Genomic DNA, 17,859 nt, shown 5'->3' with positions numbered 1-17,859 from the left:
CTTGCAGTTTTTCATACGGATCTACAACTTGCAATTCTTGCAAATCCATAATTTGCTCTAATGATGACGGAATATAAAATGCAAACACACCTCCAACACCAAATCACATGGAGAAGAAGGGGCTGAAGATCACGAGTTAGCATGAACCTCAATGAACCTCTCTGTGCAATTAAATTAAAAAATCAAAGTATTTATGGAGTCTTACAGCAAAATGCTGCTCCAGGGATGGTCTTCCCCCAGCACCCCAGTTATCCCAGCACGATGGGGTTTGCTCCACTGGTTTATCTCCAAAAATGGTCCAAAAGTTTATTATGAATCAATTCCTGATGGTCTTTTCCAAGACGGAGTCAGGCGAAGGGGTTAAATCTTCATTTGCAGCTGCTAATACCGCGGCATATTCGAGTTTAATCTCTCCTGATCCCGGTTTAATGCGAGATTCACTGAGAATGGAGTGGAGAACGGGGATGGGGGGAATAATTTCATAATTTCAGCTCAGCCCGGGGATATGAAAGGCAAATTCCAGGCGGAAATATTGGGATTTATGCACCGCCGGGTCCCTGCTGATGTTTCTGCCAATTCACAGAAAAGGCACAGAATTACCCCAAAAAATTGGGCTTTTTTGGGGGTATTGCAGTCCTGAAGCTATTTGCAGCTGCAGGTACCAAGGGGGTTAGGGGCTGCTAAGGGTTAATAATCAGGGTTAATAATCAGGGCTGCATGGCCGCTGCCCCCGGGAACGGCCGGGAGAGACGGGAAGGACGGTTTGTTTGCTTTGGAGTTGGGAAGAAAATTAAATAAAAGGAAATCAAATAGAAATACTAAAATTAAAAATAATTTTTTTTAAAAAAAAGAAATTGAACAAAGTAATAAAAATAAATGATAGCAATAAGATAACGTAAAAACAATACATTAAATAATAAATTAAATAATACAATTAAATAATAAAAATGTAAGATATAATGATGAAATATAAAATAATAATACAAATAACAGAAAAAAGGAAAAGGAAAAGGAAAAGGAAAAGGAAAAGGAAAAGGAAAAGGAAAAGGAAAAGGGAAAAGAGGAAAAGAGGAAGAGAGGAAGAGAGGAAGAGAGGGAAGGGGAAGGGGAAGGGGAAGGGGAAGGGGAAGGGGAAGGGGAAGGGGAAGGGGAAGGGGAAGGGGAAGGGAAGGGAAGGGAAGGGAAGGGAAGGGAAGGGAAGGGAAGGGAAGGGAAGGGAAGGGAAGGGAAGGGGGAAGGGAAGGGAAGGGAAGGGAAGGGAAGGGAAGGGAAGGGAAGGGAAGGGAAGGGAAGGGAAGGGAAGGGAAGGGAAGGGAAGGGAAGGGAAGGGAAGGGAAGGGAAGGGAAGGGAAGGGAAGGGAAGGGAAGGGAAGGGAAGGGAAGGGAAGGGAAAAGGGGGAAGGGAAAAGGGGGAAGGGAAAAGGGGGAAGGGAAAAGGGAAAAGGGAAAAGGGAAAAGGGGGAAGGGGGAAGGGAAGGGAAGGGAAGGGAAGGGAAGGGAAGGGAAGGGAAGGGAAGGGAAGGGAAGGGAAGGGAAGGGAAGGGAAGGGAAGGGAAGGGAAGGGGAAGGGGAAGGGGAAGGGGAAGGGGAAGGGGAAGAAATACATAAAATAAAATAAAACAATAATAAAAAAAAACGAAAAATAAGATTTAACTAAATATATATTGAAATGCAATTAAAACAAAATAAAATAAAAATAATAATGTGAAATAAAATAAATAAAATTTAAACAAAATGACGTAAGAAAAGTAAAATAATCAAATCAAACAAGGGGGAGGTGCCAAACCCCGGGGTGGGTTCAGGGGGAGTCCTGAGCCCCCCGATCAAGTGTCGCGGAATTTGAGTTTCTGCCTCCAGTTTTGAGCTGAATTGTCACTGAATTTCTTTTCCTTTCCATGTGCAAAACAAACGGCCAATGAAAAAAATCCCCCTGATGGCACAAGGAAGAGGTTTGGGGTGGAAAAACCTGCTTTTGGTCAATATGGTTTTGATTTTTTCAAGGAATTCTCCAAATCCAAGACCCCAACCAGCCCTGACATTTTCCTGCAGGACCGAGGTCGTTCGCAGCCGCTCATAAAAAGGCTCCGACACGGACTAATAAAGGAGAATTAATTGCTCTAATGGCCTCATTTTGCAGCTTCAGCTCCGTCCACAAAAAATTAATAGTAGAAAACAAACATAATGCAAAGAAATCCATTTCCCACTTGGAAAAAATCCCTCTCGCCGCACCGGAGTGAGTTTGTTTCCCTTTTTCCACCTTTTTTTCTATGTTTTATGGTTGATAAAGCTCCTGCTGGAGCAGAAAACCCAGCAGGGACTTGTCCAGTGGTTTCAATATTTCGCATTTTCCCGGCAGTTGATCAACCGGCCTTGGTGCAATTATTGAAAATGAGCCAAAAATCCAGCGTTTCAGGTGGAGGCTGAAACCCGTGTACTTTTAATGACACACAATCCACTTTAAATGCTGCAAAAATGAACATCCAGATTCTGCAGCAGCAAAAAAAAGGCTCGTTGGGTGTGTTTTTAGAGATAAAAATATATTTCAGGGCTACTTTTAGCTGGGACCCAAAAATAAGCAAGTTTGGGCAACCAAGTCCATGTGTGGGACCAGCCAATAATAATTTCCCCGCTTTTCGGGATGAGAAATAGCTCCAAAAAATGGTGTTTCTGGCATGACACCGAGTTGGGAGGGAGTGTGGGCCTGCTGGAAGGCAGGAGGGCTCTGCAGAGGGATCTGGAGAGACTGGAAAAATGGGCCGATTCCAATGGGCTGAAGTTCAACAAGGCCAAGTGCCGGGTCCTGCCCTTTGGCCACAACAACCCCCTGCAGCGCTCCAGGCTGGGCACAGAGTGGCTGGAGAGCAGTCAGGCAGAAAGGGACCTGGGGGGACTAATGGACAGGAAGCTCAACATGAGCCAACAGTGTGCCCAGGTGGCCAAGAAGGCCAATGGTGTCCTGTCCTGGATCCAAACGAGCGTGGTCAGCAGGACAAGGGCAGTGATCCTTCCCCTGTGCTCTGCATTGGGGAGGCCACACCTGGAGGGTTGTGTTCAGTTCTGGGCCCTCAGCTCAGGAAAGAGATTGAAGTGCTGGAGCGGGTCCAGAGAAGAGCAACAAGACTGGGGAAGGGACTGGAACACAAGCCCTATGGGGAGAGGCTGAGGGAGCTGGGCTTGTTTAGTCTGGAGAAGAGGAGGCTTAGAGCTGAGCTCAGCACTCTCTAGAACTACCTGAAGGGCAGTTCTAGCTAGGTGGGGATTGGGCTCTTCTCCCAGGCAGTCAGCAATAGGACAAGGGGCCATGGGCTTCAACTCTGCCAGGGGAAATTGAGGCTGGAGATGAGAAAGCAATTCTGTGCAGAGAGAGTGGTCAGGCATTGGAATGGCTGCCCAGGGAGGTGCTGGACTCACCGGCCCTGGAGGTTTGTAAACTGAGACTGGACATGGCACTTAGTGCCATGATCTAGTGAATGGACTGGAGTTGGACCAAGGGTTGGACTGGATGATCTCTGAGGGCTTTTCCAGCTCAGTCCATTCTGTGATTCTGTGATATTTTTGACCTTCAAATGAATACTCCAAAGGGTTTTTTGGTCTTTGTTGGTGCACAAACGCAACAAAACTCTTCACAGAAGTGCAAAAAAGGTGGGTTTTTTTTTTCCTTGAATTGACCTTTTTCACCTTGAGAAAATGATTTCCATCGTTGGAAAAATCCTTCAGACTTGCTCGGGATAATTGTGGGCATTTGCCTGGGAAATCAGAGGTTTATTCCGTGTCTCCATCCCCTTTTCCAGGCATTTTGGACTCTTCCATTGGAATATTTGGAGTCAAAATACTTGAATTCCTTCACTTTCCAGCTGCGGTTCTTTGATTCACAAACCCCGCGGCCCCTGCCATTAATTAACCCTTAAATTTAAATCTTAATCCTAATTACATTATAATATTATACGTTACTGTTGTAGCATTACTGTATACATTATAATATTGTAAATAATTACATATCGTTTATATAATTATATATTACTTATATAATTATACTATTTACATAATTATAATGTTCCTTGTGACAACTATACAATAAAATCACTGCATATATTACAATATCATATATCGTTATCTCCAAAGTGACAAAAAAAGGAACTAGGCGGGGGAGGCGTGTCCATATTTATCCAACATTGCCCCATATTTCAGGTTCAAATGTGAACTTTAGTCCTTCTGGGTGGTTTCTCAGCCCAAAATCACATGGTTTTGCCCAAAAAAGAGGTGATTTTGGGTTTTGTGGGGTGCGAAGGTTGGATTTGGTGGGGGGCAGGTCCATGAGGAGCTCCCACACTGTGCATTATTATCAAGAACAATTGCTAAAAAGGAGCTAATTGCTAAGTCCTGTGTAGCTAATTAATGCATGAGAATAATATTAGAATGCGTTAGAATAATTAATGCATTGGAATCACTATGATTGGAATATGATGCATCGATGAATCAGTGCATTAACTGATGCATTAATTAAAGCATTGACGAACTGATGCATTAACTGATGCATTAATTAAAGCATTAATAAAGCGTTAGAATAACGAATGTGTTAATGAAGGAGTGGAGGGTGTCACCTGTAGACGGCTCGTTTGTCAGCCTCCAGCTGTGCCTGGGGGTCTCCGGGCGGCACCGGGGCCGGGGGGGCGGCTGCTGGTGATGAGAGGTGAACGGACTGAGCCTTGGGGGGCGGCTGCGATGCGGCCGTCATCTGGAACAGGAAGTGGGATGGGAAGTGGGAGAGGAAACGGGAGAGGAAACAGGAGGAGAGGGAGGGAGGGAGAGGGAAACAGATAAAGAGAAAAAGAGTGGAAGAGAGGAAGAGATAAGGGAGAGGGAAGAGGGAAGAGGGAAGAGGGAAGAGGGAAGAGGGAGGAGGGAAGAGGGAAGAGGGAAGAGGGAAGGGAAGAGGGAAGGGAAAAGGGGAAAGGGAAAAGGGGAAAGGGAAAGGGGGAAGGGAAATAGGGGGAAGGGAAATAGGGGGAAGGGAAATAGGGGGAAGGGAAAAGGGGGAAGGGAAATAGGGGGAAGGGAAAAGGGGGAAGGGAAAAAGGGGGAAGGGAAGGGAAGGGAAGGGAAGGGAAGGGAAGGGAAGGGAAGGGAAGGAAGGGAAGGGAAGGGAAGGGAAGGAAGGGAAGGGAAGGGAAGGGAAGGGAAGGGAAGGGAAGGGAAGGGAAGGGAAGGGAAGGAAGGGAAGGGAAGGGAAGGGAAGGGAAGGGAAGGGAAGGGAAGGGAAGGGAAGGGAAGGGAAGGGAAGGCGAGGGAAGGGAAGGGAAGGGAAGGCGAGGGAAGGCGAGGGAAGGCGAGGGAAGGGGAGGGAAGGGGAGGGAAGGGGAGGGAAGGGGAGGGAAGGGGAGGGAAGGGGAGGGAAGGGAAGGGGAGGGAAGGGAAGGGGAGGGAAGGGAAGGGAAGGGGAGGGAAGGGAAGGGGAGGGGAAGGGAAGGGGAGGGAAGGGAAGGGAAGGGGAGGGAAGGGAAGGGAAGGGGAGGGAAGGGAAGGGAAGGGAAGGGAAGGGAAGGGAAGGGAAGGGAAGGGAAGGGAAGGGAAGGGAAGGGAAGGGAAGGGAAGGGAAGGGAAGGGAAGGGAAGGGAAGGGAAGGGAAGGGAAGGGAAGGGAAGGGAAGGGAAGGGAAGGAAGGGAAGGGAAGGAAGGGAAGGAAGGGAAGGGAAGGGAAGGGAAGGAAGGGAAGGGAAGGGAAGGGAAGGGAAGGGAAGGGAAGGGAAGGGAAGGGAAGGAGGGAAGGGAAGGGGAGGGAAGGGAAGGGGAGGAAGGGAAGGGGAGGGAAGGGAAGGGGAGGGAAGGGAAGGGGAGGGAAAGGGAAGGGAAGGGGAGGGAAGGGAAGGGGAGGGGAAGGGAAGGGGAGGGAAGGGAAGGGGAGGGAAGGGAAGGGAAGGGAAGGGAAGGGAAGGGAAGGGAAGGGAAGGGAAGGGAAGGGAAGGGAAGGGAAGGGAAGGGAAGGAAGGGAAGGGAAGGGAAGGGAAGGGAAGGGAAGGGAAGGGAAGGGAAGGGAAGGGAAGGGAAGGGAAGGGAAGGGAAGGGAAGGAAGGGAAGGGAAGGGAAGGAGGGAAGGGAAGGGAAGGGAAGGGAAGGAAGGGAAGGGAAGGGAAGGGAAGGGAAGGGAAGGGAAGGGAAGGGAAGGGAAGGGGAAGGGAAGGAAGGGAAGGGAAGGGAAGGGAAGGGAAGGGAAGGGAAGGGAAGGGAAGGGAAGGGAAGGAAGGGGAGGGGAGGGGAGGGGAGGGGAGGAAGGGAAGGGAAGGGGAGGGAAGGGAAGGGGAGGGAAGGGAAGGGGAGGGGAGGGAAGGGGAGGGGAGGGAAGGGGAGGGGAGGGAAGGGGAGGGAAGGGGAGGGGAGGGAAGGGGAGGGAAGGGGAGGGAAGGGGAGGGAAGGGAAGGGAAGGGAAGGGAAGGGAAGGGAAGGGAAGGGAAGGGAAGGGAAGGGAAGGGAAGGGAAGGGAAGGGAAGGGAAGGGAAGGGAAGGGAAGGGAAGGGAAGGGAAGGGAAGGGAAGGGAAGGGAAGGGAAGGGAAGGGAAGGGAAGGGAAGGGAAGGGAAGGGAAGGGAAGGGAAAACCAGGGTTTATTGCACTTTTCCAGAGAGTTTTGCTACATTCTGCACCACTGAGGGGACCCTGTGCTGTGGCTCTGAGCGGGACGGGATTTGGGGTGAAAACGCATTTACATGTATTCAACGAAAACCCACAGACATTTCACCTGGAAAGCCCAAAATCAAGATTTTCCCACTTTTCCCCCCACTTTTTTCTTGAAGAAAACACAGGCAGAAATCCTGACAAAGCAAAGCAAAGCTAGGGGGGGAATTTATGCAATTATTCAGTGATGATTCACCGTGATTTTTTAACTTGGAATTATTGTCTAGACACACAGGTTTTTCCAATTTTCTTCCAAAATTACATGACGCTTTTCCAACCCGCCAAACCCCGGGATGAGTCATTTTTGCGCCGCGAGAATCCAGCCAAAATTTTTGTTTTAATTTCATTTATTTCTATTTTGCTCATGCCTAAATTATCTGGTTTTACCCTCAGATCGCAACGTGCCAGGGCTGGAAATGCTCCGCTATGAGAAATGCTAAACTTGCGGTAATTTGAGTTAAATATTTGTATTTTAGGATGTGAGACGCACGGGTGCAAATTTGTGGCATCGCCACAAAATCCCACGTATGGGATTGCAAATGTTTAGGGATCATTTTCATTTAAAATTAACAATTGCATTTAAAAAAATCAGAATGATTTGCAGACAGGTCCAACGCACGCATCCCTTTCTTTTCACAAATCCCCCAAATCTTGTGGTTTTCACTCAAAATCTCAGTGGAAAATGGACACAAAGGGGCGATTTCACCTGCTCTGATGGGGAAATGTTCCCGAAATTCACATGTATGTGTTTTAGCTGGGAAATCTTCAGTTTTGACTTGAGGTGGGAGCAAAAGGCAACCTCTGCCTTTTGCAAAATATTATATATATCTTTTATTTATTTTATTTTATTTATTATATATATTTGTATTTAATTTATTAATTGTTTAATTTAATTGTTTATTTATTTAATTTAAAATATTTAATTTAATTTAATTTAATTCTACATATAAATTACTGTGTCCAGTTATATATATAAAAATGCATTTATTATTTGTCTTCTCTATTTATATATTTATGTTATATTTATCTATTTTTGTATATTTATATATTTGCGTCTATTTCTATAGAAATAAGATATTTTAATAAATATATATTATTCATTTTGTTGTCTAATATACTTCTATATTTATTTCTATGGTTATTCATATATAACTAAACTGTTTTTTTAATATTTATATATATTTTTTGTCTTATCTATTTATATAAATATATTTATTTTATATTTATCTATATTTATATATTTGTGTCTATTTCTATAGAAATCAGATACTTTAATATATATATTATTCCTTTAGTTGTCTCATATATTTCTATATTTATTCCTGTGGTTATTCATATAAAACTAAACTGTTTATTAACATTTATATATATTTTTATTGTCTTATCTATTTCTATAAATATTTTATATTTACCTATTTTTATCTATTTGTGTCTATTTATCTAGAAATAAGATATTTTAATATATACATTATTCCTTTAGTCATCTCCTATAGTCCTATATTTATTTCTGTGGTTATTCATATATAACTAAACAGTTTTAAATTATTTATATGTATATATATATACTAATATATGTTATTATTTTTTAATATTTTTACATATATATTGAATATCAGGTTCTCGGCCTGAAAAATAAAAGCCCATTTCTCGCTTTTAAAGCAAAAAGCTGCGTAAACCTGAACCGGCCCAACCCCTTTTCGCTTCTGAGTTGTTTGACTTTAATAAATCTCTGGCCTGACCTTTTCCTTGCTCGGATTTATTTTCTGTTCTTTTATTTTGTCATCCCCTTTATTGTTCGTAACTCCCGAGTTCGGCTCCGGCACCTGGAAATTCACCGGGCGCTGCTGAATTTCTGACTCTGCGGGTCCCATTTTCCTTCCCCAAAATGAGGGAAAATTTGGGGTTCTGTTGGATTTCTGATTCCTCAACCCATTGAACCTAAAGAAATCCCCTTTCTCTTTTATCCTCCCCCTATTATCTCCCTTAAAAAATTCTTATTTGGTCAGAAAATGGCTTTTGTCCCTTTTTTTCTCCTTAGAAAACGACTTTTTCTGGGGGGAAATGGTTTTTTCTCCCTTTTTTCCATATTAACTTCCTTGCAAGTGGCTTTTTTTTTTGGGGGGAATGGCTTTTTTTCCCCCTTTTTTCCCCTATTATCTCCTTTTAAGATGACTTTTTTAGGGGAAAATTGCTTTTCTCCCATATTTTTCTCCCATTTGGGGGGAAATGTTTTTTCCCCCATTTTTCTTCCTGTTTTCTTCCTTGGAAATGACCTTTTTAGGAAAATGGTGCTTTTTTCCCCTTTTTTCCTCCCTATTATCTCCCCTGAAAATGATTATTTTTGGAGGGGAAAAAAGCTTTTTTTCCTCCTTTTTAATTTTTTTAACATGTTTCTCACCTGTGACTGAAGAAAATCATAAAAAATAAAGAAAAATCAACCCAAATTGGCAGAAAAAGAGGCGAGAGGGTCCCTGATGGGGATGCTGAGAGGCAAAACCAGGAAAAATGCAGCAAAAACGCAGCAAAAATGAAGCAAAACTTTGCTTTCCAGGGAGCAGGTGTAGATGGGAAAGGAGGAAATTGATGATTTAGATGAGGGGATTGAGACCATCATCAGCAAATTTGCTGCTGACACCAAGTTGGGAGGGAGTGTGGACCTGCTGGAAGGCAGGAGGGCTCTGCAGAGGGATCTGGAGAGACTGGAAAAATGGGCCGATTCCAATGGGCTGAAGTTCAACAAGGCCAAGTGCCGGGTCCTGCCCTTTGGCCACAACAACCCCCTGCAGCGCTCCAGGCTGGGCACAGAGTGGCTGGAGAGCAGTCAGGCAGAAAGGGACCTGGGGGACTAATGGACAGAAGCTCAACATGAGCCAACAGTGTGCCCAGGTGGCCAAGAAGGCCAATGGGATCCTGTCCTGGATCCAAACTAGCGTGGTCAGCAGGACAAGGGCAGTGATCCTTCCCCTGTACCTGCATTTTTTTCCAACACGTGCAGATTTCCTACCCAAATCCAACCAATTTACCCCCTAATTTCCCATTTTCCCACTTCCACAAACCTACTGTCTTTTTCACACAGAATCACAGAATGGCCTGGGTTGGAAAAGCCCTCAGAGATCACCCAGTCCAACCCTTGGTCCAACTCCAGTCCATTCACTAGATCATGGCACTAAGTGCCATGTCCAGTCTCAGTTTACAAACCTCCAGGGCCGGTGAGTCCAGCACCTCCCTGGGCAGCCATTCCAATGCCTGACCACTCTCTCTGCAAAGAATTGCTTTCTCATCTCCAGCCTCAATTTCCCCTGGCAGAGTTGAAGCCCATGGCTCCTTGTACTATTGCTGACTGCCTGGGAGAAGAGCCCAATCCCCACCTGGCTAGAACTGCCCTTCAGGTAGTTCTAGAGAGTGCTGAGCTCAGCTCTAAGCCTCCTCTTCTCCAGACTAAACAAGCCCAGCTCCCTCAGCCTCTCCCCATAGGGCTTGTGTTCCAGTCCCTTCCCCAGTCTTGTTGCTCTTCTCTGGACCCGCTCCAGCACTTCAATCTCTTTCCTGAGCTGAGGGGCCCAGAACTGAACACAACACTCCAGGTGTGGCCTCCCCAATGCAGAGCACAGGGGAAGGATCACTGCCCTTGTCCTGCTGACCACACTAGTTTGGATACAGGACAGGATCCCATTGGCCTTCTTGGCCACCTGGGCACACTGTTGGCTCATGTTGAGCTTCCTGTCCATTAGTTCCCCCCGCTCCCTTTCTGACTGTCTGGCAACCCTTGGCTGCGGCTTTTCCTCCAAACCCACTAAACTGAAAGAAAAATGCTCCAGCAGCCCCTTGATAGGGAAAAAACTGAGGATTTTGGTCAACGATGCTCCCCCAAAATTCAAAATAGTACAATGCGGGCGAGACAGATAAGCGACAGGTCCGGGGGGGGCGTATCCAGAAGATGCTGCAGCAAAAATCGGCGATTTTAAAAATCCCTTAAATTGCCCATTAGGACTCAAACGGCACCGTGTTTCGACAGTGGGGGAGAAAATAAAATAACTAAAACTGGGAAGAAAACCCCTCTGGGAGCAGCAAAGCGAAGCGCGGAAATGATGACACAGGAGTTGGACGAGCCATAAAATCCCCCACCGAGGGGTCGTTGGCAACGAGCGACCTTTTCCCTCCAAAGGAGATGAGCGGAAAGTGGATTTATTTATTTTACTGTGCACAGGTTTGATTCGGGTGTTTTTTTTACCCTGGGAGGGGAGATTTTCTCGTGGCCTGGATTTGCAGCAAATGGAAGAAAAAACTCCAAATTTCCCGAAGGAACCTCCAAAAAAGCCACTTTGAACACGGATTCAGTTCAGCGCTCGATCTGAATCGACCCCAAAGTGGAAACATGATGTGGATTGGCCCCAAAAATCATCTCGGGATGGTTTACTATGTGGTTTTTTCCCCTAAAACCAGCTAAAGACTGTCTACAAAATCCCACCTCAACCCCATTAAGATCCTCCAGCAGAGTTTACCTTGGACAAGCTCTTCTTCTTATAATAAATTAACTCCATAATGATGCTCAGAAAAGTTATTCCACCCTTAGAGTAGCAGCACAGATTAAATATTTTATTTCCCCCATGACCGGTTGCCAAAAAACGCCGTAAAATAAATTAAAATGCCATTCCAGTCTTCCTATGGCTCAACCCATTTCGGTTGATCCAGACATTGCGTCTTTCCAGCTCGTTAACCTGCTCCCCACAAAAACGTCATCAACCCCAAAATAAGCCAGAAAGGAGAAATATAGCTCAAATATCGGAGACTGCGTCAAGAAGGGTTTTAATTTTTGCGAGTCTTTAAAATTAGTTTTGAGGTGAAATACTTTGAAAATGGTCATTATTTAGCAAGGAAGGGTAATTAATGCGGGAGTTGGGCGGCATGAGGGGCCTGGGGGAGCCCGCGGGTGCTGGCGACACTCACCTGTGGGGTGTCTTGGTAGGGAGGAGGTGGCACCGTCTGGGTGGCCATCATCGTCAGAGCCGGCGCCGGGGAGACATGGTGCATCCTGGGTGGGAGTCACATCGAGAACCTGTGGGCGGGAGAAACGTCACTGGATGATGAGGGATCTGCACCCTCAAAAATCCCTCAAAAAGAATTAAAAAAGGTACAGAAAGGAGAAGTGACATTCCTCCCACGAGCACAGAGCACTCCACCACCCAGTCCCTGGAAGAAACCCCAGATGATTTGATGACCCTTCTCGTAATTTGACGATTATTGAAGATTTGTGATTTTAGATAAGGAAATTTTCTTTGCCTTTGGCCATCATGGAGTCACATCCCCAAGGACTGCAGCTCAATTCCAAAGGGACATTGTGGGTCATGCTGACCAACCCAGTTGACTCCTACGTTGTGCTGACCAACTCAACTGACTCTAACATTGAGCTGACCAACCCAGATGACTCCTATGTCATGTTGACCAACCCAGTCGACTCCAACATTGAGTTGACCAACCCAGTTGACTCCTATGTTGTGTTGACCAACCCGACTCTAACATTGAGCTGACCTATGGAGTTGACTCCTACATTGAGTTTAACAACCAATTTGACTCCTACATTGAGCTGACCAATCCAGTTGACTCCTACATTGAGTTGACCAACCCAGTTGACTCCTGCACTGAAGTTGACCAACACCACAGCACAGAAATGAAGGAAGAACATTCAACCCCTTGTTTGATTTCCACTGGGGAGCCAACCCTTCATCCTGCATGGCCACCTTTGAACCCGGGACTCCGTCTGAGACATGTCACCCTCAACGGCTCTTGAAATTGCTCTGCTTTCTGTAAATCCATAGTTATTTTGGGGAAAAATAGACTCTTTTTTTTAGTATCTTCAGGTCCCAAGGTGATGGAGAAAGAAGAGGGGCACCGGGAGGGACAAATCTGTAAAGTAACTCTTGACTGGATGACCTGGGGAGGGTAGACCTGGTGACAAAATGTAACCAAAAACCAGCCCTTTACCAAAAAAATGCCTCTTGTCCTATTATTTCACTGCAGCTGGCAAGCTCCTTCAGAAGGAAAGGCAATAATCTTCCTTAAATCCTCAAAGAAACTGTCCTGGGTCCTCTCTGAGGCTCTGTATTGAGCCAACTCACAAAGCCACCTGGGAAAATCTCCCCAGAGTCTCCAAAACCACATTTTTTTCCCTGTAATGACTCATTTTTGGAAGAGATGGCATCTCACCAAAAGTTCACCCATCGTTGCTTTGGGTTCCCTGTTGGCTTCTCATCAGCAGAGAGCTGGGTGCCATTCCATGTGAAGAAATGTAAAAAATTCTATCAAGTCGTCTGATGTTGTGAAGGAATCCACCAAAAAATAGCATCAGCGTCGCTTTTGCCATGAAATGGTCCTGTGTGGGAAGAAGGGCGCTCGCACAAGGAACGGGGATACGATGAGCTTGGTAAAAAATGAGGCACATTTGGGGTCTTCGAATGAGTCCCCACAGTTGTTTGGGGAAGATCGACAATATTCTCATCTTCTCCATGAGGCCCATGTTTTTTCAGGGGAAAATTTGCAATATTCTGCTCTTCTCCATGAGGTCCGCAGTTGTTTGCGGGTAGATTCACAATATTCTCATCTTCTCACACAGTCCCAGAGTGTCAGGGGCTGGAAGGGCCCTGGAAAGCTCATGCAGTGCAATCCCCCCATGGAGCAGGAACACCCAGATGAGGTTACACAGGAAGGTGTCCAGGCGGGTTGGAATGTCTGCACAGAAGGAGACTCCACAACCCCCCTGGGCAGCCTGGGCCAGGCTCTGCCACCCTCACCCCCAACAAGTTGCTTCTCCTCTTTCACTGGAACCTCCTGTGTTCCAGTTTGCACCCACTGCCCCTTGTCCTGTCACCGGTTGTCACCCACAAGAGCCTGGCTCCATCCTCCTGACACTCACCCTTTCCATCTTGATCCCCAGGAATGAGTCCCCCCTCAGTCTCCTCTTGTCCAGCTCCAGAGCCCCAGCTCCCTCAGCCTTTCCTCACACGGGAGATGCTCCACTCCCTTCAGCATCTTGGTGGCTGCGCTGGACTCTCTCCAGCAGTTCCCTGTCCTGCTGGAACTGAGGGGCCACAACTGGACACAAGATTCCAGGTGTGGTCTCCCCAGGGCAGAGCAGAGGGGCAGGAGAACCTCTCTGACCTACTGACCACCCCCTTCTAACCCACCCCAGGTACCATTGGCTTCCTGGCCACAAGGGCCCAGTGCTGGCTCATGGTCACCCTGCTGTCCCCAGGACCCCCAGGCCCCTTTCCCCTACACTGCTGCATGAGGTCCATGTTTTTTGGAGGGAAGATTCACATTATTCTGCTCTTCTCTACAGTCTGTGGTTATTTGGGGGAAAATTTGCAATATTATGGTCTTTTCCTCGAGGCTTCAGGCTTCTCAGACACCAAGCGGATAAAAGCACTGAGCCCAAATGCTGCCGGCATGGGATGAGTGTTGACCACTCTCACTGTTTTGCGCAAATACACTAAGTTTTTAATTATTTTTACTTTGCACTAGTATGGATGTCCCGCGATTTGAGTATTAATTAGGACACCCCAAATCCTGCGCCTTGGGAAGGCGTTGGGCTCCTTGCGGCGTGAAGGATTTTGCATTTATGGGATTAAAACGATGATTTTCATCTTTTTTTTATCCCAACAGCAAAATAGTGGGAGGCGAAATTATCCGCCTCTGAGTGACCTGGCAGATTAAAACCTTTGGTGTCCAGTGTCCAAGATCCGAGCAGCCACGTCCCCGGGGGAAAACTCCCCCAGAAACAGCCGCAGAAAAGCAGAATTCAGCACCACGACGGTCGAGACATCTCGGTGGGAAGCTAAAAAATATAAGAGGTTGATATTTTGGGATAAAAAAAGCGGAAGAAAAATAAACCCTGCTTGGCATCTATTGTTCACGCCAGGAGGGAACCTACCTCTCGCATGAGGCAATTTATTGCAGAGTTGGAGCTTTTGGGGCAAATTTATGCCCAGAAGGTGGCAGCCCGGAGGCCGATTTAATCGCCAAATATTGTAAGACTTGCTAAAATCAAGTTGTTCGGTGAGGTTTTATGGGCATCAATTCGTTTGGTGAATAAGACTTATGGCCAAATGTCAAAAAAAAATGAATAAAAAGGCATAAAAGTCAGAGACAACTGTTGCCAATATGTCCATTTAGCTGCAGGCGTTCTCGACTATGGGCATCCAGACAGCGCCAGGAATGGGCAGCGTCGCCAAACTCTGCCCGACCCTTGCACATCAGCCCAAGACAATGACCAAATCTTGGGCCAAAAGGGAATTTGGGTGGGTTGGGGGCCAAGAAGAGCAGGAATCAGAGGCAACTCTTTGCAGGGAGGTAAGAAACAGCCAGCAATAAAACCCAAAAAAGCGCTTTAATTTCCAGAAGCGGCAGCACTTTCGGTTTTGGCAGCGACCTGAGATCCTAAATTTCCTTACGAAATTTAACGATTTCAGCTATCGCTGAAATATTGCCATGACGTTAGAAATGTATTTCTCACATCTACCTGAACAAGCCACAGATTTATGAGCTGCTTTTTCTTCTTGTCGGCCATCTATTACCTCCTATTTCAAATTAAAATCATTAAGGACTAAGTTGAGAAGTTGATTTTTTATTTCAGTGTGGTCACTAAAACATTTAAAAACTCAAAATATTGCAGACAGTTGACCACCCCCCCAGGTGGATACAACCTCCTCGATTTATAAAACAGTCGTAAAACCATCTTGGACATTGAGCTGAATTTAATAAAGAAAAATAATCACATTGTTGGACTCCACGCCAGCATTTTCAGTGGATAACGTTCATGTTGGCTTTGTAAGGTGCAACTCTTGTTTCCAAATCAATGGAAAACGGGATGATTTTTCTTCTTCTGGCTCATTCAGCAGCTTCTCCCCCACAGCAAAACACACAATTGATAATGGAGGATTCAACGTGAGAAATCCAAAAATCAGCTTTTCGAGCTTTGCTTTTTCTCTTCCCAAAGTTTTAAAGTGATTGGAGACACTTGAGGATGTTTTTTCCAGTCACAAGAAGGTATTTTTCTATATTAGGGGAAGACCATGTTTTCTAAAAGTTTGGGTTTTATATATCTATACATATCTATATATCTATATCTATAGATATAGATATATATGGAAGATTTGCAATGACGCCGCACTGGTTTTGCTCCCTCTCCAAGTTTTTTATGCCACCGTCTTCACGGCGGGCTCGTCCGCACTGAAGTCAATGATATATTCTTTCATTATATGCATCTATCGAAGGGAAAATGAAGAAATATAGCGGAGGGGGACGGGAGAGGCACCTCGGGAGGACGATACATCTTGCTCTCAAGTGCCGGCGACGACACGTTCACCCTTGGCGGGTGACGCCGAATCTTCACCGGCCATAAAGTGAATAATAGAACATCCTTGAAAGTCTCATTTCTACCTGCCAACCTTCACCCTTTTTTGCTTGTTTAGACCATCATGAGAAAAAACACTCGATGCTATTAAATGGTCAAAAATAGAGAAAAAATCCTGTTTTTCATAGACATTCTGGGTCACTTCTCACATTTGAGTGATGCCTCATCTGAGGATGTGATTGCGCTAGAAACACCATTGGGTCACCCAATATTTGTTATTTTTAGGAATATTTGGTAGCCAGATTTCCTCTCTGCAGACCCAGGTGGGTTTTGCACTGGGGGAATCCTCCACTCTTGGCCAAGATGCTTGTTCCCCACACACCGACCTTGATCTGTGCCCTGTTATTGCGTGATTTCCCAATAAAAAAAGGACGAATCGAGTCTGCACTTCTGCTCCAACCCCGGGCTAAAGCAGCTGGAGATCTGATATTTCTGCAGGATAAACCCTGGACTAGAGCAAAAGCCTTTGCTGTTTTTCTCCTTACAAAGCTCTTGGTTGCGATAAAAGGGAGAAGGAAACTCTGCGCCAAACGACGCCAAAAAACTCTTGCCAAGTGCCCGTTTGGTCCATCACCGGATGGGACCTCTCTCCTGGGAGCTTTTTTTTGCACTTATTTCTTTAATACTTGCATTTATCTCTTTAATATTTGCAAATCCTCCATGCAAATCCAGCTCCATGGAAGGGGGGAGCTGTTACAGGGATTTTCGGATGAGAACAATTACCGCTCAGTATTTCTCTCCTCTCCGACGATACCCATCCCTAAAGGGCTCCAGGGATATCTCTGCAACATAAACACACGAATAAAACCTGCGAGCGCCAGGCAGAGCTTTAGTAGACAAGGTTAATGTACCTTGAACGGCAGCATTAAACAACTATGTTCTTTTTTTTAAGTGGAGAGCTGAGATACCTACCTACATTTTAAAGCCATGTTTTTCTAGAGGAAGACCATTAAAGCACCTTCCAAAACAAACCGACACATGGAAACATCAAAGAAGCTTCTTCAAAGCAACCTGAAAATACTTGTATTTTGTGCCATCCAGTCCCCAGCCCAGCAAAAGTTCCCTCAAGAGCAAACTGTGAATTTTTTCGGAGGGCAAACTGTGAAGCTTTGAAGTGAATCACAGCCCAAGAGCCCCAGAAAAGCACAAACTTCTTGCCAGACATGGATTGTCCAGGAAAAGTCGCCAATTGCATTGAGAGCGATTGCGAAAAATAAGGAGCGGATTAATTTTCCAACAGTTCTTGGCTGTGAGCAATGAACTACGAATAATTTCCGATGAACGTATTTCAAACCTTGCCTTGCGCGCTTCGTTTTCCACCATAACACGCTAATCCGGTGAGAGGGGAATTGCTGAGCACCCGCGTTTCCATGATGCAAACATCAAATCTCAGTCCTGCAATGGGAAGGTCCCGACCCAAATGTCCCAGCCAGGAGCTTCTTGCAGGGCGAAGATGACGGTGAATAAATTTTGGACAACAAATTTTGGGGAGATGGGCTGGAAGAAGCTGAAAGAAGCAGCTTAAATTACGGCCAATGAACGAGGTGCTGGGAAAACGGGAGATTTGTCGCTTTCGCACATTTTCTGTGCCACCGGCAAACGCAACGTCGAAGTTGCTGCTTCAAGGACGGGCAGATGAGAAGGAACACGCTCAAATAAAGTCCCGCTCAGCAAAAATTTGACCATCAGTGACATTTTTCACCGCAAATTGACAACTGCAGAGCTTCAGCAATTTTTGGCCAGCACAAAATTGCAATATCCACCACCAACCTCCCCATAGTC

The 17,859-nt window shown here is 45.9% G+C and overlaps 1 protein-coding gene across 1 annotated transcript in view; it reads right to left on the bottom strand.

The window, feature by feature from the left end:
* Positions 1-17,859, bottom strand: part of PKNOX2 (PBX/knotted 1 homeobox 2) — a 93,690-nt gene that overhangs the window by 20,253 nt on the left and 55,578 nt on the right. The window contains exons 4-5 of the mRNA XM_065040020.1: positions 11,616-11,724; positions 4,602-4,735 (exon numbers count right to left, since the gene is read on the bottom strand). Coding sequence (XP_064896092.1) covers positions 4,602-4,735; positions 11,616-11,699 — 218 coding nt within the window. The 5' untranslated portion in view covers positions 11,700-11,724. The remainder of the gene's footprint in view (positions 1-4,601; positions 4,736-11,615; positions 11,725-17,859) is intronic.

Source organism: Columba livia, chromosome 24 (genome assembly GCF_036013475.1).
Source record: "Columba livia isolate bColLiv1 breed racing homer chromosome 24, bColLiv1.pat.W.v2, whole genome shotgun sequence".
NCBI lineage: Eukaryota > Metazoa > Chordata > Aves > Columbiformes > Columbidae > Columba > Columba livia.
Note: the sequence above shows the minus strand (reverse complement) of the source record. Positions and strands in the feature narration are given on the sequence as shown.